The following is a 27,805-nucleotide window of genomic DNA, read 5'->3' on the forward strand; positions in this document are numbered from 1 at the left end:
AGCAGTGGTGTACGACGAGAGAGCACGAAATAGTAATTAACTCTGTTTATATTATATTTCAGGACAGATAATATGAGGTAGAACCCTATAGGACTATAGGTTACCACAGGAAAATTCATATAATCTGAAGTCTCAATTAAATAGATCAACTACTATCCCAGCTGTTAAAAACGCTGGCTATGGGGCTGTCAGACATGGGGTTATGGGGTATTTTACAGTATACCCTAGTACATACGTGATTAACTATAATCGAAATTTTCGGGTTCACACCACTTCCAAAATTGCAGTTTCGGTTCAATAAAATTTTTTTGATTAGTCGGCTCTTTACTGTGAGGAAGTAATTTTTGGGATTTTAGTTGCGATAACAATTTTTATACTTTGTGTGAACTGGGAGATTTAGATGAAAGTTACGAATGTGGAATAGACAGTCACAAGTATATTTATGCCCAGTAACAAATTCAGAGGTTATAGAAATAGTTGCAAGAGTTCGGCGACCTAGCACCAGGTTGCGCCACCACGGCCCTGAAGTCGGGAAACGGAACGAGAGTGAAGGGACACTGGCCATTGGTAGCTGACAAAACACGGCACGCTTTTAGTTGACATGTCACATGCTATTGTCTTATCGTTAGCCGTGATATAGTGCCGCTCCTGGGCTAATAGTAGGCCTACAACGCTCAACTTTCTCGCAAACTGAGCTAAAAGAAACCTAAGGTATAATTAACAAAACAATCTAAATCTATTATGGTTAGCTGATTCGTAGCTTTTTAATACTACATAGATACGTCAAAATTGAAAGCATGTACAAAATATAAAATATCCATGATAACGTAATAAAATATAATAATTAGAAAGGAATTTTTTGATAAATATAAAAAAAGAAACAAATCATTTGGTGTGTTTAAGATTGCAGTCCTATAAAAAGTTCACGTACCAAACCAGCTCAATTATCAAGAAACAAGGAATAATAGTAATTTATTGGACGAGAAAAATGATTACCTCATGTGTCATGGTCAAGTATTTAACCAAATTATATGAAAAGAGTTATTTTGTGCTTTGAAAGCAATCGTATCCATCGACACGTTTATAACTTTGCACATTTCTATAAAAACAGCCTACTTCACTGTAATTACGTCTCAACCACTAGAAAGTCTAAGTGAAGAAAGTGAATTTGCGTTATACTCAAAACTGGACCCTATGTTATGCCTTAGTAAGGTTGTCACCAAGCAAAGAATCCTTTGGGATTAGTGCTTCTAAGCATACAGTCTAGGATTGGTGGTGGAAACTTGTAACATGTTAATAAAACATAGGCTATTTAAAAAATAAATGATTTATTGCGACATGCAAACTCTCTAAGACACAGTGCCACAAGAACACTTAAGATTAAAGTATGAAAATTGTTCGCGGAATGAATCCTTGAATAAGGACTTTAATATTCACACACATTAACAAAACTTAATAAAGGGGAGTCATTGAAAAGTTCAGATTTTGGCGTAAAAATATCTTCGTTTCTGAGGATCCCTGATAATCTTCGGTCGAAATGTTGTGTATGAGAATGTAGAAGTAGGAAGAATTTCGGTGGGGTTGACGTGCTCAGAGGTGGCGTACTCGGGGGTCGCGTACTCGGGAGTAGCGTACTCTAGTGCAGCCTCACTCGCTGGTGGTGGCATCGTTCTCAATTCACTGCTGTTCAGGTACATCTAAACAGAAGTGAAACAGTCTATTGATAATAAAACTTAAAAACATTACGAAGCTTTACAACTTTTGTAAATAATTTCTTAACTATTAATATGATTATTAAAATTGAATTTAAATGAATTTTATTTGTACAGTGCCTATAAAATTGTACTTATTTTTTAACTATTCTGTGTAGTGAAAGATCGAATTTAGATACAACACTTTAATCAAAAGAAACCTGTTATGGTATCTATAAGCTATATATACTAATCACTTTAGGATAGAACTAGCAGTTACTCGCGGTTTCGCGCGCAATTTCGTTTTGAAAAACAGGGACACCATGAACTTGTTTTTTTAATGATATTCCAAACAATCCTGAGATAAGTGATACTCACCGAAAGATATTCAAATCTCTTCGCTTATTTTAGATTTAAGTTTAATGATAGGGCCTTAATGTCGGAGAATGAAACTGTGTTTCTGAGTACCTCTTGAATTTCTCTACAATATATCCTGACATTTAACACTAGCTTCAACGATCAACTATTTTAGGCTATTTTTAAGAGATCATAAGTCTAAAGGAAGACTAAAGACGAAGTCCTTAGCTATTCATTTAACACACTTATGATATAATAAGTGATGACATATTACCGTAATTAATTAAAATTTCAAAAAAACAAACACAAACAAAGAAACTCTGTAACTGACTTTGACAGATGAATAACAACAAGCATTAGCTATCACCTGTTTTATTGTACGTAGATTATTATACTTATTATTTTTCAGTTGTTAGGTAATGAAAAACGCATGTACCATTTTCTGATTAAGCCAAAAAGAGACGTAGCCCGGATGGATTTTTGAATAGGTCTATATGTTTACCAGGGACAGTAGTAATTTCCTCGTAAAATTTCAGTACAGTCAGTCTAGTACGTGATTGTGTAACACTGACACAAATACACAGAGACACAAATATATTTTTATATAATAGTATAAATTACAAATAACAGATCTCCACCTGAATACTGTACACAGCTCATAAAAGTTTACTGAGTTTTGATTTGAAATTAAATACTGTAGGATAGTGTAAGAAATTAGTCATTACATTCTATAATATTTTAATATTTTTTGTTCCACCACGTCTACAAATTCTTGGTATTGTTTCATATCTGTGAACTTCCATTCCCTTCTTCTCTTCATATAATGATACATATACCAACAACTTTAAAGTTAACCTTACCGTATAAACATCTGATTACCTTGTTTTTGTGTGTTCTAGAGGTGTGTTTTCTTCGGCTCTTACTTCTGGAGATCTTTGGATCGGATTCTGTTCCACTGTTTCCATCAGGGGCGTTACCTGTATTGGGTTTGTACGCCATTTCTCCATATTTGTCCTCAACTGGCTTCAGCCTTGAGTGTTTTACATGTTCTACATTGTCCTTGGAGGTTTGCTTACGTGTTTTCGATTGTCTTAATATATTTCCGTGGTTCTGTAAATAATCTCGAATATCATCATCCATTCTTGAGATCGTTTTTGTTGCAACTGGCAGCATCTTCCACTCTCCAATTCCAGTTCTTGGATTCACGATATAAACTAACATTTCATCGTATTCGTCAGGAGTACCTCGAGATATCCTGGAAACTGGACCTCTAAGGTCTGGATGGTCATAGATAGCGTCTATTTTGTCTGATCGTTCGGTTATCTCACTAACTGGAGTGTAGGTCTCTCTCACAACTTCTTCTTTGGTGAATCTCCTTCTTTCAAATTGCTGAAGTCGTTTTGGTTTGAGCCTCTTTATAGGCTTAGATGTAGTTTCTGGTGTCGACGATCTGATATCATCGATGTACTCAGTCGATGTTGTTATTTCCTTTTCCATACTTGAAGGCGGCTGGCGATTTAAAACAGCAAAAATGTTTACTACTTTGTCCAGAGGTTTTCCGTACTCTTTCTTGTAAATTACTCTGGGTTTGTACATTCTGGTTGTGGTCGTGGGAGGTTCCTCTGTCGTTGTTGAGGTTGTTGTTGTAGACATTCTCAAAGTTATTGGATCCGGTGAACTCGAAATCTTAGTTCTGCTAGAATCACTTACTGTCCTGGTATTCATATTAAGCTTAGGGAATCTTAATTTTTCGTTTCTTATTGGATTTTTTACAGAAAATTTGTTGACTTTTGCGTCTTTTACGTCACTGCTGGTGTCAGGGCTCTCTTGTACGGCACTGTATCTGCTGCTGTAGGGATGGTTTCCTCTGTTAAAAAAACCGCCAATATTTCTTGAAGTGGTTGTAGAAATGTTTTTTCTAGCCAAAGCTTTTTCAGATGTGTTGCGTTCCCCACTATTACCCTTAGCGGATGCTTCAGAATGTTCTTTGGCCAGAATCTCAGAGTATTTTTGGAACAGAAGATTTTTAAGTTCCAAACTTTCCTTAGAATTTATATACTTATCGTTTTCATGATTTCTTTTAACTCTATATTTTGGTTTTCTTGACGATTCATTATTAGGCAATGGTTCTATATTAACTTCTTTGATACTAGGTTTATCGGAATATGGCTCAGACTTGGAGTCAGAAATGTCAGATTTAATTGAAACAAAAGTTCCTGTAAGATCATGCTTTATTCTTCCTTCGGGAAATTTCTTTCTTTTCGTAACTTTACTCACTTGACTGGAAATACTTTCAAGTTTATTAATTAATTCACCACTACTATTCGAATTGTTGTTAAAGTTTAAAGCATGTTTTAGTGAAATGTGAAGAGGAGGATGGGATTTTAAGTACCCTACAGTGCTCATAGGTACTACTTTAATATTTAAATTGTAAGGCGATGAAGCTCGCTTTATAACGCCGATTCTGGGATGGTTTGATGTACCTTTACTTCTTAAAGAAATGAATACATTTTTAGGAGAGTGTAACTGTGTAAGATCATGCTTAGTCCTAATTTGGTCTCCATAAATTGTAGTGCTATCCGATGTACTTGTAGAATACGATATATTTGACTTTTCACTAATAGGCGTAAATGGATTCGATTTATTTTGTGAATTTGAGGACATCTCTTTACGGTTTTCTCTTTTTATCAATGGTTTTAAAATAATTCTACTTTCTTCGAAAACCACTGGGTCCTTATTTTGATAACTACTGTTGTATTTATTAATATCTAGATCTGAACCCTTTTTACCAGGAACATGCTGAAAATATGATGCTGTTTTTAGCCGATCGTTGATTTTCGGTGTTGGAAAGAGATTAGCATTAACGTTACTGTCACTTTGTATTCTGCTTTCACTTTGGAAGTTTGATTTAATGTTTTGTACAACATCAAAATAAAGTCCGTATCTGTCTTCATTTGTAGGATGTTTCGCCGTATTTACAGCTTCAATTTCTTTCTCTTTAAAGAATGGGCTGTCCAAAGGATCTATCCCAAAATATTTCATTTTTAAACAATCAATTTGGTCTCCTAGTTTTCCTAAACGCTGACCAACCACTTCAGGTTTTTTATTCCATTCTCCGTCTTTGTGCCGTTTTGGAATGATATTTTTAGGTGGGCTCGGTTCATCACATTTTACTGCTTTGTCTCTAGATTCATAAAAGTTCATTCTGTTATTCCTTTTTATTGGAATATCTTTGGGATTGGTTGCATATCTAAGAGGAGAATATTTGGGGAGGTTCACTGATGTAGGAGAATAGTAGAAAGGATATTTCTCCAAGTCTACTGACATCTCCGTTGTTGTTCCTATATCGCCCTGTTGCTCATACTGAGAGTCAACGCTCCTGCGAATAACGATATGCATAGGCTCCACTCCTTCTCTGTTCAGATGCTTTGCCAAATTCGATATTCTGTGTTGAGTTGTCGTAGGAACCTGTTTATATAAAAGACCGTTGCTTGGTCCGGAATAATGGGCAAGAGTAAGCTGCTCAACGTGTTTCACAGATGAATCAGTTGCTATGTCAGAATCATCTGGAAGTACAACTATAGGCCTGGTTCTACCGCGTCTTTTTAGCGGTTTTCTTTCGTCAGTCTCTGCTGAGTCATTCTTATTAAGAAATATAGCAGTAAGAAATGGGTTAGATTTAAGTCTTTCAAAGGTCTCTTCTGGGGTTTCTTTTACCAATCCTTCTTCTTCGGTTGTTGTCTTTGCTCTGTAAGTTGTTATTTTTGGTGTGGTAGTCGACTGTTTATCAGCTTGGTAGCTTTCCTCTTCTTTATTTTCTTGACTCGAAAAAACAGAAGAAAGAAAAACGTTACTTCTGAGTCTGCCAAGAGTTTGGGCTGGATCCTCAGGTGTATATTCCGTGGTAGTTGGACTCGTGACTGTGGTATGTTTTGGTGTTGTTGTAATAACTGGCTGTTCAGTTACTGGAGGAATATCGACGTCATCTCTGTTGTAGTGGTGTCTCCTCTCTGTCAGATCTGTATCTGGTTGTACCCTTGTTCTTGTTTGAACATAGTCAATTTGAACATCCCTATCTCCGTCTATAGGAAGAAAAGGGTGTCTACTATTGAGATCATCCTTCTTCAATTTAACTCTTAGAAGTCTTTCACCTCTACTAGTTGTAACTTCTTCCTGACTTTGACTTGAGTCCCTAACGATTTCCTTGTATTTCCTTCCTGAGGGTTCTTCTCCACTTTTAGAAATCGGCCTAGTTGTTGGAGTTCCTCCAGATCTTCGTGTCGATATAGAGGAGAGTTGTTCTTCAATTGCTCTTAATGCTTGCGTAGGATGGGTAAAGTCACTCTGTGAAATAAATTCTCTCCCATCTACACCAAAGGCCGTGAGATCTCTAGATCTCCGCTCCTTACTACTTGGTTGTGTGTCCAGTGAATAAACTGATATACTTTCTTCTGAATATTTTTCATTTTCACTTGGTCGTAAGTTTGTAAAACGAGATGAATGTTTATTTTTATTTGAGGGATAGTCAGATATTCCTTTAGAAAACTCTCCAATGCTCTGTCCATCATTTAAATCAGGCTTATGAAGATTACGGTAGTGTACATTTCTGCCTGAAATGTAAGTATTATAGTTTTGGGAAATGGGTTCATTCTTAGTATCTGATTGATATTTCTGTGGAGGCTTAGTATTTCGTAAGTGGGGGTTTAACGGTGTATTATTTATTTTCGAATTCGAAGATGACGGAGAACTACGCATTCTTTTATCGACGAGCCTTGTTAGTGGTATAGATGTTTGGCTAGAACCTGCATCAGAAGTTATACCATCGTTGCCGATTTGCCTTCCTATATCAGTCGGAAAGGGGTTTTTGTTTCCATTCCAGTTCTTTTGGTAGTAGTTAAACTTCACAGTGTTTGGCTTCGATGTAGTCCAGTCGTATTTACTTGACAAATCAGTGTAATCATTGCTATAAGGATTGGCATTTTGGAAAGAAGCGAATCTTTGGAATGACACGGGTCTGTTATGACCAGTAATTGTTCCTGGATCTCGATTTGATTCAGTTATTACAGGATTGTATTTCTTTTCAGTGTTCAAATATTTTCCAATGACACCTTCAGTTTTTGTAGGATGTTTCTGCGTGAGGATTCCACCTTTACCCCTATCATCCAGAAATGCCATGCTCCGCTCATTAGAAGTAGTCTTTTCTTGTTTCCAAGATACTTTAACGTTGGGATTCTCATTGTTTTGTACTGATTTATTTGAAGAGCTTTCTCCAGAAGGATCATTTTCTTGAATCGCTTCCAGATGAGATTCGTGATCTTTCAAGGTATCATCTACGCTTGATTCCTTTAGTTGCTTTGGAACATAATCATCATTAAAACTGTGGTTATTAGTGTCTACTTCACTTTCACCATGTTTTTTGTAGCCTCCATGATCGTAACCGGAATCCTCATAGCCCTCTTCTTCGTAAACCTGAAACAAATTATTGAAAGTGAAACAAATATCACTTGATATTTATAAGAATACCAAACACATAGATCACCGTGAATAAATTTGTGTCCAATATAGTGTTTAGAATTGGATAGTGTGTGATCCGAGAGATAAAAGTTGAAGTCAATTCAAGTTAGGTTATCAAACAAAACACGTCACAAATGGAAAGATGGCAATCATGCGTCAACCAGAGATTCCAGGTAACAGCAATTCCCTTTGTTGATACACCTATATCAAATCGACACTCCAAGTAATGATAATAGAGAAATTAGATCCCTCAGGGAGTAGAATTCGACATTAGAATCATAAACTGGTTTGACGTGCTAAAACTTGAGTAAATAGTTATATTGAAATGCTCACTACCATGAAAAGTAGTCATCAATGTAAATCTCAACTTAATTAAAAATGGTACTGCAACAACAATAGAGGTCGATGACGTTTAAAACCCAGCTTTATATAGCCTTTTAGGACACAAGTCGTCATAAAACAATGTTATAATAAGTAATAAATGTATCGGTAAGTGCGTTACTTAGAGCAAATTCCAGAACGGCTAGACTAGTAACATTTTGCTCATTTATTTCAAATATTCGACTAAGTCCATAAAAGATTTATGAAGTAAAAAATTTAGTACTTTTTAATTCAGGAGAATAATAATAATATTTATGAAACATATTTTCAATTTAACTGACATTTAACTATTTCAGCTGAAATTCCCAATGAAGACTAAAACATTTTAATAAATTAAGTTTTAAAAGTAGCAACACTGTAAGGAGCATAGTTTTTATCTAGATAAGAAACTTTGTCATTTTAACCAAAACGTAATTTTAACTCAACATTTTAGAAAGTTTCAAGTATAGGCCTACAGTGTTAGATCAGTCGTGTAATGCAGATGACAATAACAAAGTTACTATCTGTCTTTTACTACAGGTTTCGCTAAACGCATCTACACCATTTAATGCATTGGCAATACTATGTAAACACTGTTATAAAACCCATCACAGTGAATAGAGCTGTAATTTTGGGTCATAATGCACTCTAAACTGATTGGCCTTTCCGTTATGTTTTATGTAAATGTGTACAGTTCTATTACAGTTCCAGACTATCGTGGGAAAAACAACAAGTATTCTATCACGTAAAACCAATTATTAATGATTACTTTTAAATGATATAATAACTTAGAAATGATTTTCACTCTTCTCTTATCCCTGAAGTAGATTTCAAGTTCCGTAAGTAGATTGATTTTCCCGAAGAATGAAAAATGTATGTATGTACGATGTATATTTTCTTTGTCGGGGCAACAAATCAAACTCGACAGTGAAAATAAATTAGACCGGAAGTATATTAAAATACCGGGAGAAAACGCTTTGTTATTTAAGTATAATTTTGAATACCTTCGAGGGACCATCGCTTACACAGGAGTGTTTGGTATGTCGCTTAAAAAGGATATGTCAATGGCATTCCTTCAGCAGAAAATATTTTTGAAGCCGAGTGTAACTGCTAGTTAATAATTATAAACTAGTAAAAATACAAACTAATAATAAGCAGACTAGAAGATTTATTTGTAACCAATCATGGAAACTGTGGATGGCTGAATGTAATCACATCACCGATACCTGACGATGAGGGCGATCCTCGTGATACATGCATTATCAAATCACCTTACTTGCACCACCTATATTACCTTTACCGGGAATAAAACTGTAAGCAGGGAGAAAAAAATAGAAGAAAACATTCAAGCGCAACAAACGCGAGGTGACAAGCGTGTGATTATGGCTCTCATTGTCAGGTGAATGTCGGGACCTGTAGCGCCTGTCTTGTGCCCACTCCCAAAGTGCGCTTGTGTATTACGGTGAAAGCGTTCAGCTCCAGGCTCCAGGCAAGGTTAGATTGCTCAAACCTCTATTGGATGTTTAAATAGGTTATTTTTGAACGAAGATAGCCCGATAACGTTACAGCCATACATTATTATAATAGTGGCCCTCTAGAAGACGATTTAGTCAATATTACAGTATTACAACGTCATTATTGTCTACAACTGAATATTTAACAAATCGAATGTCCGTGTAAACATACAAGCTAAATCTTATAAAGGACTGAACTTATCAGATATATCGCATAAGAGCGTCCGAAGCGGAAGGCGAAGTCACTGGTTAATCTTGAAATGTTGTTATATGTTTGAAATTTAAATATATTTATAGAAAAAAGAAGTACATGAAATTACACATTGTAAATTCAACTGACATAATAGAGTAAGTAGTTAACAGCAAATTGTAGTGGATTGTAATTTATACTATTATCGTGATAATCGTGAGGTCTAGATAGATAGATAATTTAGATGCTAATCTCTGAGCTGCTAGACACGAAAGTTAATCATCCGTTAGTTAAGAGAGATTTCTAAGTTACCAATAATAAATAATACTGAAAAAATCACATAAATAAATAAAATCACAAAATTTTTAAAGTCCCAACTCTACAAGGAGTACGAAAACAAACTCTATTTAGTATCAGGCCTTGACATTAAACGTCCGCGTCCAGAACTCACTAAGTATTACGAAAGCCAGGAAACAGAATGAACAGGTTCCAAGAAGCGAAATAACATAATTAGCATAGCAACTTAAACGTCCTTTATATTCGTACGTTGTCCATGTCAAATGGTTGTTAGTTATAACCATAAAGTTCGAGCAAACTTGTTCTAATACGTGAGTTTCCTTCTAATCGTAATTTTAAAGAATCTGTGTAGAATGTTTGACCAGACGCAAGTGTCTCTCGGGTAATACCATTCAGCGTCCTTGAAACAGTGGTCGTGGTCATTCGTGACCTGATCAATAAACTTTCAGCCTAGTGAGGCTAAAACGTAAAACACTGCAAACACATTTCTATAAATGTAACCTATGATCATTTGCTCATATAAAACAAGTTGAGTAATATTTTATTGATTGCTTCAAGAAAAAAATATCGGATATCGTCATGGACGAATATGAGGTAATAATAAATACATATAGTGTGTTACCTTGTCCTATATATAATCGTGGTATCTCTAGAGTCGACTGATGCCGAGACAGAGTAAATACGAGTCGTAATTGGTCAGTGAATAGTTTAAGGCTATACCGGAAATAAGGCTATAACGGAAAATATTACGAAATTTATCCGTTGGGTGGCAGCACCTCAGTGACCGAAATTATGTTCCTTGTATTTACAACCAATTTTAATTTTTAAAACTGATTTCTAAGATAGATAATCATAGAATTTGGTGTACAGAAGCAAACAATTATGTTATTTATAATATGAAAATTACTGTAGAAAACTTCTTTCTAAATTGGAAAATTAAACTTTTCAGGCAGTCTTTTTGTGGGCTATAATGCTTAAGATTTAGATATTTTAATTTTTAAAATTGGTTAAATAGTACGATCACAATCCTTCTTTTTTTTGGGTTTTTATCTCTTGCCAGCTATGCGCCGTCGCGTCGCTGCCACGGGCGCGGTGCTGCCCGAGTCCTGGCAGTCCTCGATTTTCACGTAGCGTAACAACTACAATAAATAGCAATATTTACTGTTAGACTATGTATTAAGCATCTACGTCCACTAACGCAGTCAGTACAAGTATCTCCACGATTCACAAACTCCATACAAAATCACAATCTAAGGGCCAAAAATATGTCAGAGACCTTCCATTTACACAACAAAATATTATACAGGAAGATTGAGCGATCAACTGTAAACACCTACAATAAGTTGTGTTTGTAATATATATTTTATGTCTAGGAAATCGACATGTACTGGTGTGTTGTTCTTGCGAATGGGAGTACAAACCCAGGTTATAAAGTACGTAAATCACAAATAATGAAACCGTAGTCTTGAGCTTTAACAAATATGTATAGTAATTGTTGTTATTCAGTTCAGGTGGTTGTAATGTGATAGTGGCCGATTGAATCTTGATGTAATCGGAATGTTATGGTGTTTTGAGGGAGAGGGTGGGGAAGAGTCCGGAAGCTATCTCATTGAGAGAAATAACTTATTTTATCGCGAAGAGCGATTCTTATCAAACCGTAAAACCGATTCTAATTATAAATATACCTTATACCAAAGTTAGAGGTAAGGTCTGTCATCTCATTATGTCAAACTATAGATGCGTTATTAGTTTAAACTTTTAATTTGCACAAGACTGGTACGATGGTAAAAGATTTTCATTAAAATATACTGTAGCACATTCAAATATTGTTTCACACTGCATACTGTCACAGAGGAACACATCTTACGTCATGTATCCGGTCTGCGGGGAGGGTCTGCCCCCGGTTGCGATGGCATTTCAGCTGAAGTTCTTAAATTTAATTTAAATATTCTTTGCAAACCTTTACTACAATTAATTAATTTGAGCATTAGTTCTGGTACTTTCCCAAATATTTTTAAAATAGCTAAAGTTTATACCGATTCATAAAGCCGACGAATATACCGATAAAAGTAATTTCCGACCGATATCTCTGCTAAGTGTTTTGTCTAAAATATTGGAAAAATAATAAAAGAACAGCTGGTCGAATATCTCTTTACTGATGATATTATGTCGAAGAATCAGTATATGGATTCCGGTCAGATAAAAACATTTCAAATGCTCTATTCGATGTCTGCAGAGAAATAAATCAAGCAATAGCAAGTCAAGAACGTCTAATGTTAATTTTTTTAGATCTAAAAAAGGCATTTGATTCTGTAAACAGGAATAAGCTCTTAGATAAGCTCAAGGGCTGTGGGTGTTCTGGGCGGCGCTCTTTCGTGGTTCCAGTCCTACCTCACAGATAGGCGACAGATAACAACGATATGTGGTGTCAACAGCGATCAAATGCCCATTAATTACGGAGTGATCCAAGGAAGCACACTTGGGCCCATTTTATTTCTATTATATATCAATAATATATCTAAGTTGAATATAACAAGTAAATTAGTTTCTTTTTGCCGATGACACTCTTATTTTAACGCGGGGAAAGACCTGGAATGAAGTACGCTTAAATGCTCTAAGTGATTTGGCAATAGTGAAAACATGGCTCGATCAAAATATTTTACACTAAACATTTCAAAAAACTAAATTTATGCCAATTTCGTTGTCTACACAATCAGATTATGTACTCTCTGACTTGACCATTCACTCTTGTGGAAATTACACAAACACTAATTGTAACTGTGGAAATATACATGTTAGCAGTTACAAATATCTGGGAAATTATATTTGATAATCGTATGAAATGGAGGAACATGTTGAGTATTTGAAAAAACAGATTAAGGAAATATATTTTTGCTTTTAAAGAGTTAACAAATATTCTGAACGTAAAACGAAATTAGAGTAGCTTATTTTACATTTGTACAGTCGATTCTGTCTTTTGGTATTATTGCGTGGGGGTGAGCAAATAAAACTTTAATTCATAACCTTAGTATAATTCAAAAATCAATATTAAAAGCTGCTTTTAGGAAGAGTAAGCGTTGCCCGACCAGTACCCTATTCCAAGAGACTAGAGTTTTTTACGGTCAGACAAATTTTCATTAAAACTGTATTAATACACACGTTCAATAATTTTACCGAAATATTTATTCCAATTACTCATAATTACAAGCACTAGATACTCTAGAAACATAGGAATTACTACCTCCAATCTTATTAAATCTTTTTCAACTACTAATTGTTATTACATTTCTCAACTACTCTACCGAAATTTGTGCTTAAAATATGAAGGCGTAGAACTTTTTCAAACAACTGCATTATCGACTTTTAAAAGGAAAGTGTCGGAAACTGCTTATCAGTCCTAGTGACGAGGAAGTCGAGGCCCTCATTGTGACCGGGTACAACCAGCGAGAACATTCTCGCTGGGTACAACAGGCGGACCTGACCTTGACCCCCCCTCACCTACCCCTCAGTCATTGCGTCATGTATTGTTGCGTCCGGCTGCCCCTGGAAGGAAATAGTTGTATCCGACAGATATTAGATTGTTTATGGTTTGATATATTTTTATTTATTTTTTTATTTTTTATTTTTAGCTTAAAGAGGTGGATTTGTTGTCATCGTTAACTGATTGCTCCAAAACTATAAACATTAATGTATTGTATTTTTTTTATTGTTTTACTATTTAATTTTTTTCTTAATTACAAAATATTCTATCACATATAACTAATTTTTTTTTCTCTAAAAATCCGTTCCTATATCGTTGCCATAATGGCTCAGGTCTACGCACAGGCTACTTGCCCATGTAGACCCTATTTTTCCCTGATGGAATAGTATTATTGAATATTTGCAGCCGTTTTTTTTACCATATTTAGATGATTTTCTATTATGTTAATAATGGATGTAGGATTTATAGTAATATAGATACATTGTACGTGTTATTAATTTGTATTTGGGAAATAAATATTATTCATTCATTCATTCATTCATTCATTCAAATATTTAGAAACCTTACGAAACAAAGCCGTGATGAGCATATGTCATTGTGTATTTCTAATTCCTTTGAATGGCTCCCACCTTGAAACCTGATGTATCAACTTAGAGGATAAAATTGCTTGAAATTGTTATGTATTTATTCTTTTATAAAAGTCTAAGCTTTTGTTTATGTTGTGAAATTGTCTGAGGTAGATAAAGATTTTTATAAATGCAAAGGACCGCTTTCTTGAAATATTTGTTGGTTGAGACTAGACTCCGAACTTATTTAAGCAATGCATTAGTAATTCAGTACCAGGTTAGATTGCGTCTGTTAAAACTTATGGCATTGTTTCCGCAATGATACTGATGTATAGATTACTATTCAAATCTTGTACGACCACAGTCTGAAAACCCTTATATTCATTCGCTACTGAGGGGACCGAAGGCGAAGGATGATGACACACGTATCAGAAGTTGGTAGCCAAAATAACATTCCGTACTACAGCTAGAGTAGTACTGGTATATAAGTTCATCTAACAGTTTATGGAAGTTTACTAATCAAATAGAATAGTTTTATTTCCAAATGTCGAAGTAAGCGTACAATGTTTCAATTGCTGGAGCAAAAATAAATAACGTTATTGCCATAATGATATAGTATCCCGATTCTTGGATAAGTGTGCAATGGAAGTTATTAACAGTCGATTGCATGTGAGCTGTTTTATTTGAGTGAGAGTCGAGTACTGCTGATGCCAGGAGGCATGGCGTGTTTGCGATGAGGCGGGCCGGCGGCGGTGACGCATAAGTTACAAATAAGTATCGGAAGGAAAAAAATGATTCGGGTCGAACTATACTACCAATTTTAAAATTAATTATCTATACATTTGTAAAAAAAATATTGCTGATAAAGTTACTATCTGAAAAATTTGATTTTTAAATTTATATACTTCCGTAAGTAATAATTTTGTTATTATGAATAAAATAACTTTTCTTCTACTATGCATACAATTATATGGTAATATAGTTTAAAGTCTGTTTTAAAATTTAAAATTGGTTGAAAATTGAGGGATATAAACAGAAAAATAAATTTGCTTCACTTTGGTGCTGCTCCATAGTGGTTCAGTTTAGAACTAATCCTGGCACGTTTAACCTGTGATTGGCGAAGCCCCGTATTAGCATCGTCTTCTAAACACCATTACATACCTGCACCTCAAATTAAGAGAGAGGAAGTTCTCCAATAAAACAGAGTACTAAATAATCAATTCAAATGATAAATTAGGGAGCCAAAAGGCGAGGGAAACAGTGAGGTACAAAACAGAGTGTAATTACACAAAAAGCATAAAATACAAACATCAATCAATGAACAGTACATGTTAGTGATGATTCACTAAGGCAAGACGACCGAATATCTTCATTCGCCAATGTGAGAGGACAAAGAAGCCAGGGACATAGAGTACGAAGTGAGTTTTAGAACTTTGTATGATATTCTAATCTGTAAAAGAGGACTTGAATCCATAACGAAAAATGTCAGTAATTAAATTTACGCTCTGATTTTAATAATGCATAGATCCGAGCAGAATTTGAGATATCATAGGGGTTAATACGTTATTACAAGCAGTTTTCTACATGAAAGATACAAATGTTAAAAAGAATCATAGTTATGTTTTCAGAAACTCGAGTCCCCAAAAATTTTAATTGGGCTTTTGCATGTGGATTGTAAGCATTAGAGTCAGCTAAACGTCCTCATCAAAAGACTGGTAGGTTTAGAAGCCAGGGATCCTCTGGAATCTTTCTCTGGGAAGATTGTTTTAGACTTTTGAAGGATTCAGAACTCGGTGACAGTAAAGAAAGTGCTGTGATCCAGATCTTGATTCTGGGAATAGACTTAGCCCAGGCTAGAAGTAACCATAGACTACAAGTACTTTGGCTAGGAATGCCCATTGGCTATATGTACCGAAGTACGGTCGGAAGTTTTTAATCTGTTTTAAATTTACCTTTTTTAATTGTCAAGAGGAATACTCATCCTAAAAATTTTAAAACTGACTGGCTATCCACATTCCTATTATTTTATTTACTTGCAATCTACAAATAAGTTTCAATTAGTTTTATCACAATTTTGTATTTTTATTTAATTTATTTTTACAATATTTAATATTTCAAAATAAATTATAATTTAATTATGACTGATCGCAAGAACTGAGAAAAAGAACAAAAAAAGAAGGTATTACAACTAATAGAAGTGAAGACGAGGATAATATGTAAAATCGAAAACGAAAATCAATTTGGGTTTGATTTATTTTGAAGATTTCTTATTGTTCTAAACGTTCTAGACTAGAGTCAGTATCTCCTTCAGGTAACGTTGGTCAGTCGTATCAAATCACATTAAGTTTTATTAATCTTCCCTAGGAAGTGAAACGCAATTTCATAAACTATAATTATGTTTCCTTCCATGAATTACACAGGAACAATACGGTACCAGTAGATCTGATATCCACTTCCTGGTCGTGGAAGTACTGAGCGATAGTAATCATGGACAGTTGATCTTCTCCAGCTGGAGCCGGACTGAACGGCTTTACGCTCCAGTGGAGGCATCACTCCAGCGCCACCGCTGTCACACTTTAAAGAGTTCAGTAAAAGTACACCAGATTTCTTCATCTCCTTACTTTTAACAGGTTTCCACTCATTCCTACCTTATCGAGGCACCGGTCCGGCAAGCTCTAGATCAGTGTCTATCTAACTAACCACAGCGTAGACTACAGCACTCGAAAAATTCTTTCACAGTACAAACATAATTTGAAAAGTAAAATAAATTGAAAATGGTGTTAAAAATAACTTTTCGTATACATCAAGCAGAAATAATTTGGACAAGATAACTAAAATGATCCATAAATATGGATATGTAGCGTTGGTGTTCGTTGAACGTATTACCATAATTTATTTCGGTTACAGTTTCGATTTGTGGGATTGTAAAGTTATATCAAGAAAATGTTTAACTATTTCAGAACATAAAAGATTTTAAGGTACCGTTTTTTACGTAAACTCGAGTCAACCTATAACTGTTTTGTGCAATAATTGAAAGAAAGAAATTTAAGCTTACTGTGCGCACGTAGTACTACAAATTATTTATTAATCACACATTTAACTAAACTTACAACCCGTTTTAAAATTACTGAAATCTGATAGGAATCAGCAAAGTATTACGCCAAATTGTTTTTATCGGTAAAATCACTTTTATTCAACTCGTAATCAGACTTATAATTCGGATTTGTATACTATAACATTCTATATAAACTACATTGAAAAATTAACTTTCCAAAATAGTATATTAAGAAATTGTTGATCATTTGTAATTTATTAGGTATAAATTTGCGTTTAATGCAAAGTAAATAACAGTTTTCAAGGTACCTTACTACAAGTAGTTGATACTGGCAATATGCTTTCAAAGTGGGAAAGCATATTGCCCGCTGTAGCGATAACACATTTATTTTTTTAAGGAAAATGATACCTTCAAACTATAACAATTATTATAATTAATAACAAAACAAGGGATTAAGAGCTTAAACAAAATAACCTAAAACAGTTTTTAAAAGCAAAAATAAAATTTAAGCAACAAAACTATCAATTTTTAACTTATGAATTGCCTAGAATGTACTACTGAACAGTATTGTATCACTAGCCAAATAATGTGGCAATAGAGTAATGTTCCACTAGACGATAGTATATCCATCCAGATAATACTAATATTCATGCGACTAACTAATATTTTTTCCCATGAATGAAACAATCCTCTTTACGAACACACTGCAAACACTGCGTAGTTCAAGCAAACTATTTGTAGTCAAGCAAACCTTGTGAGGTCCAAGAAAACACTGCTTAGTCTAAGCAAGTCCTGTGTAGTTCAAGCAAACAATGCGTATAGTCCAAGGAAACACTGAGTAGGCCAAGCAAACACTGTGTAGTTCAAGCAAACACTGTGTAATCTAAGATAATACTGTGAAGTACTATATAAAAAAACTACTTAGTTAAGCAAAGTCTGTGCAGTCCTAGCAAACACTGTGCGTCCAATTGAGCAATGTGTAGTCCAAGCAACCCCTGTGTAGTCCAAGCAATGAATGCGACATCCAGGCAAACACTGCGTAGTCTAAACAAACACTGTGCGTCCAATAGAACAATGTGTAGTCCAAGTCCAAGCAACCCCTCTTAGTCCAAGCAAACGCGGCGAAGTACAAGCTAACACTGTGTAGTCTAAACAAACACTGTGCGTCCAATTGAGCAATGTGTAGTCCAAGCAACCCCTGTGTAGTCCAAGCAATGAATGCAACATCCAGGCAAACACTGCGTAGTCTAAACAAACACTGTGCGTCCAATAGAACAATGTGTAGTCCAAGTCCAAGCAACCCCTCTTAGTCCAAGCAAACGCGGCGAAGTACAAGCTAACACTGTGTAGTCTAAACAAACACTGTGCGTCCAATAGAACAATGTATAGTCCAAGTCCAAGCAATCCCTCTTAGTCCAAGCAAACGCGGCGAAGTACAAGCTAACACTGTGTAGTCAAATAAAAACATGGTGTAGTCTAAGAAACCACTATGCAATCAACTAAACACAGCGTGGGAAGCAAAGTCTGTGCAGTCCTAGCGAATACTGCGTAGCCCAGACAATCACTGTATATTATTCCAAGCAAACAATCTGTAGTCTAAACAAATTGCAATGTGGAGACAGTAAATGAAATGATCGTTTCAACGGCAAAAGGAATAAATGTTCCCCATAGAATAGAAACATATATATTTATGTTGCTATTTTAATTCAGGAGACATAAGCAATAAATATACCGTGATATCTAAAAGCAATAAACAAATTACACGTTTTACTAATTAGGCTAAAAATGCAATAAAATTATTATTGCTCTATCCAATGACAGGAGGGCTGTACACTTAAATTTGGTGAGGAACGCATTAAGCATAAAGAAACACAAATAATAATTGTAACTAAATTAGACGTTTTAAAAAATTAGACGATTGGTAGACAGTTCCCATTCACACATTTTAACCATCGTGTACAATCTCTTGACAACAGATAAGGTCATGCCGTAGTGTGGATACCATTGCATATTTAACTAAGTCTATGAGACCACAAATAATAATCCTATCTATTGCAGGTTCATGATATAAATTTTACTAGAAGTTCACAATGAGGTATTGATAATTGAGTGCTGTAACTGAGGCAAAGGACCGTTTCACATACAAAATGCAAGTGTGATTTTGTTAACAATCTAAATGTTAAAACGTATTACTGTATTCACAAGTGACACTCATATTGCTAATAGACAATCGATAATATAAACAGCAGTTGAGACACAATAATATAGTGAAACTCGTTCAGCTACACGTTCCACTACGAAACTCTCATTACTCACAATTATGTAAGAGCAAAGTAATTAGTAACGCGGCATAGCGGCACAAGGAAGGTAAAAAAAAGTGCGCCAATGTGAGAGGTTGGCCGCGGACCAGTTGATCGAGTCACCCACAAGGTTGCACAACTGATAGGTTACAATGTACAGGCCGTAGTGTACTCACCAGATAAATAACTCAGATTCTCTTCATAAAGCCAATTTGAGTTCCTTTACATATACAATAACAAAATCAAGTTAACATGTACTATTTTCACAAAATATCTTTTCATCACTCCGTATAGTAATGGGCTATTTCCCAAAACTGCTAGGATTTGCAAAAGGCATCGTGTGACACAAGCTGTTATTTTAATGCGCTAGTTTTCTATTAAATAAAATATATTATATTCGCATTTAGTTAAAATTTATAAATACAAAATATAGCATTACAATAACCCTACTGATAGTTAGGAACAATATGTACGTACGACTTTAAAAGTTAAAGGACTAATGGAAGTCACAAAAACTGTCATATAAACATGCGCTTAAAAATTCAAAATTAAACTATGAATAATTGTGTAAAATCACAGTGAAATTACGTGATTAACACACCGTTGCTTTATTACGTTACATTTGATGTAATGGAGATAGCGGAAACCCAAGGTTTATAAAGAAATTAAAACTTCATACACACAACTGGAACATTTTATGGGAAGGTTTCTTTTTTAACAGGACCATACCAGAATAGAGTGTTAACTTTGGAAAATAGAGAGCTCCAGCAGCATAAGAATGAAACTGGGAGTACACGGGTATTTCGCGTAGTGTGACAATCAGTTCACACTCGAGTGTGGAAGTTCTGGGAGAAATAGTACGAAATGAGGGAAAGTAAAATAGGACACAATATATGTAGTTAAAAAGACAGAGTAAGATATGTAATGGACAAATAATAAGACAATTTGAATAACACTGCTGCACTGTAAGAGACATTATTGGGTATTATGATGGCCAAAGAGTTCGAATTAGTTTTTGAATGGAAAGAAGAAGTAAGGAATACAATAAACATGTGGAAAAGTTTGTACAGTATAAATTTGACTGTGGTGAAAGAAAAGCGAACAATACCACAAGGATCTGTATGTTTTTCTGACCGTATGATCTCTCTGTGTTGCTTAAATCCACTTAACTTCTCGGTAACCATTTGAGCTGGAACAAAATTCAGTATGCAAGTGGACTATACCTCCATTTGTATACTCACGGGGGTGCCAAGTTCTCTTAGGGTACCCAAGAGGAGCCAAGTTCAAGTTATATTGCAGTACATCATAATCGCGACGGTAATTATAATTAAGATTACTTTATGGTTCATCAAAGGTTTCATATATGGTTCATATATGCTAACGAGAGTGTGAAAAACATGTGAAATACACAACACGATTAACACAAGTTTTCTTGTTTACAACGCGTCAAAAACAATACTATCTCAATTAAAATCTTGAGATATTTCAGCTTCCATGTGTAGAACCATAAAACAATTTCCTTAGTCAACAAAATATGTTAAAGAAAGGTTGGCAGAGCCTATACTGCTTATCCGATTATAACTAATTAAATATGTTATGCATCATCATTTATTCAAAATCATTACTAATATAAAATAAGACGAATGCAATCTGTCAGTTTTAGAATTGAACCACTCTTCACCAAAGTGCTAATTCTTGAATAAATTCAAATAATATGGCAAGAAAACCGCAAGGAAATCGAAATTAGTAAATGTATCAAATAAAAATAAGTGAAATGCAGAGAAGAGGATATTATATAACATACAACAGTACAATAGGTGCACTACAACAAAGATTAGCCTAAACCAACTGAAAATATAAATTGGATAGTGTAGATGTCAGTATGTACCTTCAGTATATGCCATTACGTTAAAAACTGATATACCTTCTTTAAACTCAAAAAAAAGGAAAAGGTTGGCAATTTAGATTGTTAATTCATTTAGACTAATTTTAGGTATCAAAAAGACATACTATTAAAATTCATCCAATTCAGCGTAAGTAACGGTTTAACACAATATAAAAGAACGATTTCACTGCATACGCATAGAATATAATATGAAATTGCATGTTGTTTTGTCTCAGTTTACCCCGGGAAAGAAAATCATTAACATTTAAATGAGTACGTGAACACATAGGCACACAAAGTATCAGGATGCATAAGTCGTCCATAGCAGAATTCAGTTACAAAACAAACTGAACTCAATTAAAAAAAAGTCTATATTGCTATTCGTATTAAAATGTTCGATGTTATCAAGAAGGAAAATTAATTAACTAAAAAATAGCATCACATTTTTGGGAAACTAAATGAATAAGCCATATTGATCATTGATTGGGCGTTAAACAGATCACGTCCATTAGTTGTCCTTCAGGTAATCACGAAACAAAGTTGCACGCATTACTGACTCCGCCACTTTTAGTCTAACAGCTGTTGACAGATAGTGAATCTCCACAGTGAGGCTATTAACGTATAAATATTTGTATTGTGTTACACATTTTTCGACGCGATCAGAACGGGACAAGTTGATGTCAGTGATGAAAGCGTCAGCACACTCTGTGCTATAAGCCTAACAACCAAGGAAATAAAAAACGATAAATTGTTACAGATTTTTAACTTGACAAACTTTCAAGTAACAGTTATATAACCGTCAGTGAATGAGATAACTGGACTACTTGTGACGTGCCAGAAGTGTGCCAGATCTATCACCTGCTCCAGCTCATCCTGTCACGTCACGTCAAGTCACGTCATATACTCACACTTGCAGTTCCCCATCCTCTTATTAGTTCCACCAGACTATCGCGCCTACAAGCAGAGATGTAACGTATTATACAATGTTTAGTTTTATACATTAACTTCTTAGACCGCGTCCTCGTTATATTGAAACAGGAATTCCGAGATGAGTTCCTTTTGCGGACATGGAAAATGTGATACGTCACTGTATTAAACAATTTGCTGTTAAATAAAGTGTTGTTTTAATGTTTAATTCACTTTCTTCGTCCATTATTCATTAAGGCCAATTAATAAGATGGTATTTACCTTCGTGTGAAACTTGACTATTTATTGTTCCAATCTCTACATAAGGGAACTATCAAACAGAAATAACGAAGAATGAGTCAGAATCCTCACGTAAAATATGTTGAAACTTTCGCAAACGAAATATTGTTCTACAATAGTCGTCTTTGTTCGAAATAAATCTGTTGTTTGGGGATGAGAGGTAGAAGTACTTATAATCACCCCTTTTAAGATTGTTACAGAGCAAAAGCAAAAGAAAGCTGAATATATCTACATTAATGAGTAAGAAGGTTGTCTCATTAGCTAGCTATCCAAGAACTGCTCCCAAACATCAATGGACCGTACGTGTACTCCCTCTAGCTCACCTTCTAATGTATTCTATGCATTCTCCAAGCATAATTCGGTGGTGTAAACTGTACTCAGTGCAAGGAGCGAAATCTGCTATCACCTCCATCGTGTAAATCGAAATTGTGATGTTCAAACAAGTCCTTCCTTTAGAATGCATAGCCAACTCGGGTGTATAGCCAACTGCAGAGAAAAATAAATTATGGTATTTAAATCATAAAGGTTTAATCAACGTCATTGCCAGTATCAGTTGGCAGTAAAGACCGAAACCAAGGCAGGGCTATCCGGAAATGACGAGATCGACTGTCGAGAATTGATTTCCTGTTGAGTAATTAACCGAATAATCGATTACAATGCCCAGTCACGGTCGACATTGATCAATTGCTCCAAGATCAAGGAAGTTCTCAGGATAGTGTCGGAGATTCTAATAAATTTCTTTTAAATGAAATTATAGGTTGTATCACTTTGTTTCAGGATAAATATGAAACATGATTGTTGTTTGTGCTAAAACAATCATTATTTTGTTATAAACAAAATAATAACACAGTTTATAACTTGGATTCATTGTTGAAGAAAGTAGATCACATTTATACATCTGATATTAATGCATTAATACATTATAGACAGATCAATAATTTGAAAACGTGGATGGAATATATAATTTAAAAAAATGTTTTATCAATATACCTTCAATAGCTAGAAACACGCTCATAACGATAGGAAGCAATATGTTGAAATTGAGTTGAAATAAAGCTATTTTAACGGCGACGGTTTTTTTCATAACCGTCGCATACATAGGAACTGTTTCTGTGCATACCATCTATGTGTGTGTGTGTGTCATAATAATACAGCCAGTTGTAGATGACGTCAAAGTTCAGGTGTATATGGAAAATATTTGAGTAAGAGAGTCATGTTAAGGGTGTGAATTGTTTCATATAATATAGAGATGCATTTTTTGCGTAAAGACATACTTGTGTAATAAGTGCTTAAAATGATATTAAATTTCTAGAATGATGTTGACATGTATGTAGAGACAGGGATGCTAGTTTTTTAAAGATTTTGCTTAGAACCTGCTTTTCCAAGTGCTTTGCGTCTGTTTCCTCAGTAACCAAATTCAATGTTGTCTTTTACTTCCAAGCAAAGGTTCTAAGCTGATCTGTCAAGTACCTTGTGTTAGTGTTTTCAGTGCCTAGAGACAGATCGGTGCCAAGATACCAATACTTGTGGTTAATGATAGTGATATCAGTTGTTTAGAGACACCATGTTCTCTAGCTAGAGTAGTCCGTATTACGATCGGCAAGTTATTGTTATCAAAACCATTATAACAAGAATAATGCTGCACCATCTTAAGTTTTATATACAAAAATCTGTGTATTTTGGTATAATTTAAATTCTATGAATTGCTGTTTCTCAACGCTTGTACGTTAAAACTAATACGACATAACCAATGATTATTGTTTGAAGTACTTATAATCTCTGAGTATCCATGTTAGAGTATGTACTATGTCATAATATAAAGCATTTGCAAACGTTTCTTCCTGCAAAATTAAAATGAGTCAATATATCGCTGATTATATAATAATATATTATGTAACTAATATATACAGATAATTTTAGAATGGATTTTGGAAATATATGGAAAACATTTCTAGAGGTAAAAAACAGGATTTAGGCTTCATTATATATGTTTTTTTCTCATTTTCTGGTGCTCAATATTTTGGTTGGGTTTACTTAGATAATGATCTCTCTTTATTATTAAAAGAATTTCTAGATTTTTTACGGAGATTGCAGTGATGTAAAACAATATTGTATGTACATATTTAGTATTAATCGAAAGCTTCTATACTCTATCAGTTTAAAACAGCTGATTACGAAAACACACGTGTTGCTTAGTTAGTTATTCTCAATCCACTAACCAAACAATTGATTTCAATATAAGTATATCAGCTGATTGGTTGTAACATCTAATAACCAACTTAAAATCAGCTTGTATTTTATGATGAAAATCACACTCTTATATATAAAAAAAATGATACAATAGTAAGAATTTAAACAACCACAGTTTACGGTTGTTCGTGTTGTTTTATTTTAAGATGCTTCAGCTGGTACATTTCTAGAAACATTATAAAATATATATCTCAATAAATTTCCACAAGCATTATTTTACCGAAGAAAAATCCTCTCAAAGCAACAAAACTCTCATATTGGAACTAAATATATAAAAATAACTTTGGCTCGAACCGTTTAATATATTGTATATATTTTTTAGCTATACTTATTAATGTGATTTAAATCAGACTAATTTAGTACATACCAATTTCTAAAATACCAAACATATCTAACTTATGTATATTGGAGTCTTTTGTAAAAGAACTGTGTTTAACTTTTACAAAAGGTTCCTATGTTTTTATTCGTGAATAAAAATAGAAAAATTGTTTATTAAATATTCACTAACATAACGAAACAGTATAGCTTAATGTGTGTAAGTGATATGTCTTCAGAGTAATGTTAATGAAACTATGTTGATGTAAATAAAAATGTGTTGATGGACGTAATAATACAGTATATCAAATTACAAAGGGAAATACCAAAGAAAGTATGTAAATTACCTCTTGAGTTTTTTTGTGGGATACGACTTCTCTCAAGCGGGGGGCGTTGACCAGTTCTTCCTGGGTGGATGCTTGGCTGAGAGCAGCATCTCTGGGCAGATGTTTCACGGTATTGTGTCGCCGTGTTTGGGTATAAGTCTTTTTAGGCACAAACCCAAGATCAATACCTGAGTCTGGCTGTGGTTTCGCCCAAAGACCACCTCCAGGATAACGCAGACGAGTCGGTACTTTGCGGGGAAACTCATGGTCACTCACGCGTTCTCGTTCTTCAGAGTCTAGAGGCGGCGGAGTTGGACCGGATCCTTCTTTATCCGTTACTTCGTAACTTTCACTTCGATCTCCTCTTAAGTCCCGATGGCGATTGTGTTTTAAGGGATGTACTTTACTCTTAACTATTCTCTTTTTGATGTAACCGTTTCTAAATGGTGTTGTAAGGCCGTTATTATCTCTTCTTTCGTCATCATATCTCGAATCTTCTCGGCTTGAGTTGTAACGGCTTTTTGTTGAGGTATTTCTTTCTTCTTCTTTTGGACTTTTTGAGTGACGAAACTTATTCCATTGAAAGAAATGGAATCCTCCTTCTTCAGGAGAACCGTTTAGCAATACCGATTCTCCGCTGTTGGGCCAACTTCCTCCATTAGTTCTTGGTGTCACAGGCGTCCAAGTCTGGAGAACATCCTTCTCAATACTTTCAAAAGGCGGCACTCCCAGTGAAAATGATGGTGGGGGTACGTAGCCACCGAAGTTAGTTCTCGGATCTTGTTCGTGGGGTGGTGGGTAATACGGGGGGCCTGGGGGTAGAGTCGGAGCATCATCGTAAAAAATAGGAGGATACGGGTCATTTTCATACTGATTATGCTCGGAACTACCTGAATTTTCAGCCGAATAAGATGGGGGTGAATATGACGGTGGTGGCACAGGTGGTTCACTCTTATTTTCATCATCATCATCATAATCTTCTACTTCCTCAGATTCATAACCTTCATCTTCTTCTTCGTCGTTATTTTCTTCTTCTTCCTCCTCCTCTTCAGAGTTTTCTTCTTCTTCTTCCTCTTCTTCTTCATCATCTCCTTGATCTTCCGCTTCGCTATTTCCTTCCTCTTCGATATTTTTATGGCTTTCATATTTTCCACTGTTTTCCTCTACACTTTTATTCGGATAGTGAGTCGAATTCTCCTTTTTATTACCATCATTTTTCATATCCTCTTTAATGTATTCATTAGCTATTCCCATGAGGGCTTTATTTGGCTTCCAACTAGTATCATGATCTGTATTAGATTTCCATCCAATAACGCCAATCGTCGGAGGAACAGAAGGCAAAGGATTTTCATCTTTATCAGACTTTTCAGGTGAACTTTCCTCTTCTCCGGAGTTTTTAGAGCGAGCATGAGTTTCTTTAGTTTGACTGTAGCGTTCATCGGATCCTTTCGATTGGTTGTATATCGGAGGAATATTGTACGGCAAAGGTGGGATACTATGCAAGGAACCAACACCGTCCTCGTAGCTAGATGCAATATACTCTGGAGGAACAGGTGTTACATAATGTGAGTAGTCATATGCCTGTCGCCCGACGACATCTTCTGGTGTTGTGGGGTTATGAGTTTGAAATTGATTAAAATATCCGAATACTGCATCATTATTTTGGTATAAAGAAGGAAAAGGAGTGCTATAGTTTGGGATAAACTCTTGAGCTGCAGCTTGTTGTCCATGACTTTCAGGGTAATCAACAGAAGGCGCGGTGAATGAAAATGAATATCCCTTCTTAGAGTTTACAACTAAGTCTAGTGATCGAGGTGAAGTTACAGGGGAAGAAACTAAATTATTACTAGACAATTTACCATAGCTAAATCTTGAATCCAAGAAATCAATAGTGGGGGGTGTCGCCGGTAAAAACAAATTAGGAATTTTGTTTTCTCCACTCCTACCTCTGTTTTCCACTACTGGTTCCACGTTTGGATGATCAGGATGCGGGAGTACTGACTTTCGTGTTGGTCCGTTTTGCCAGGTCTGCGAACATCAACGATGAGGCAGGAGTGTGAGGTGACAACACTTCAAAACTCCTTACACTGTCGATGTTACCGCCTAAAACGTACAACGGGTCTTTACCATCCCCATGAGCCCTACTCGATCTAGGCGAGGACAGATAATCTTTTATAGGCAGTTCTATGCTTTTACGAATTATCTGGCACTGAAAAAGTGAAAAATGGCTCAGAAATAAAAGAAGGATACCAAACTTCTTGAAACTACAGATCCATAACGATCTTACTCCGATTTTCAACATTTTAGAACTCAGTACATTCCCGAGAAAACTGTCAATAACAATAATTAATTTCGCACTTCTTTAAGTTGTCACTGATGTTAACCACTGTCACTAAAGAGTATAAAAGTTAAATAATAAATCACTGTCAGACACAATAAGTCACAGGCCGCACCGCGACCGCCCCCAAGTACGACCGCTTTCCGTTCCAGTCTGAGCG

General features: G+C 35.1%; 1 protein-coding gene across 1 annotated transcript; it reads right to left on the reverse strand.

Annotated features, from left to right (window-relative positions):
• Positions 1 to 1,308: 1,308 nt before the first annotated feature.
• LOC124357203 lies at positions 1,309 to 27,805 on the reverse strand. The gene is made up of 3 exons (XM_046808742.1): positions 25,329 to 27,805; positions 2,928 to 7,517; positions 1,309 to 1,697 (listed from the first exon to the last, which is right to left on the reverse strand). The coding sequence occupies exons 1-3, from the start codon at positions 26,559 to 26,561 to the stop codon at positions 1,479 to 1,481; spliced, it is 6,042 nt and encodes a 2,013-aa protein (XP_046664698.1). The 5' UTR covers positions 26,562 to 27,805; the 3' UTR covers positions 1,309 to 1,478.

This window comes from Homalodisca vitripennis, chromosome 3, assembly GCF_021130785.1.
Source record: "Homalodisca vitripennis isolate AUS2020 chromosome 3, UT_GWSS_2.1, whole genome shotgun sequence".
NCBI classification, from domain to species: Eukaryota; Metazoa; Arthropoda; class Insecta; order Hemiptera; family Cicadellidae; genus Homalodisca; species Homalodisca vitripennis.

What these genes read in the sequence shown, in the direction of transcription:
- LOC124357203 (XM_046808742.1), bottom strand. Translation starts at nt 26,561, where the DNA reads ATGGGAATAGCTAATGAATACATTAAAGAGGATATGAAAAATGATGGT. An exon ending in CCCACAAAAAAACTCAAGAG is followed by an intron (nt 7,518 to 25,328) that starts GTAATTTACATA and finishes AATTTGTTTCAG; the next exon opens with GTTTACGAAGAAGAGGGCTA. An exon ending in CTAGAACACACAAAAACAAG is followed by an intron (nt 1,698 to 2,927) that starts GTAATCAGATGT and finishes ACTTCTGTTTAG; the next exon opens with ATGTACCTGAACAGCAGTGA.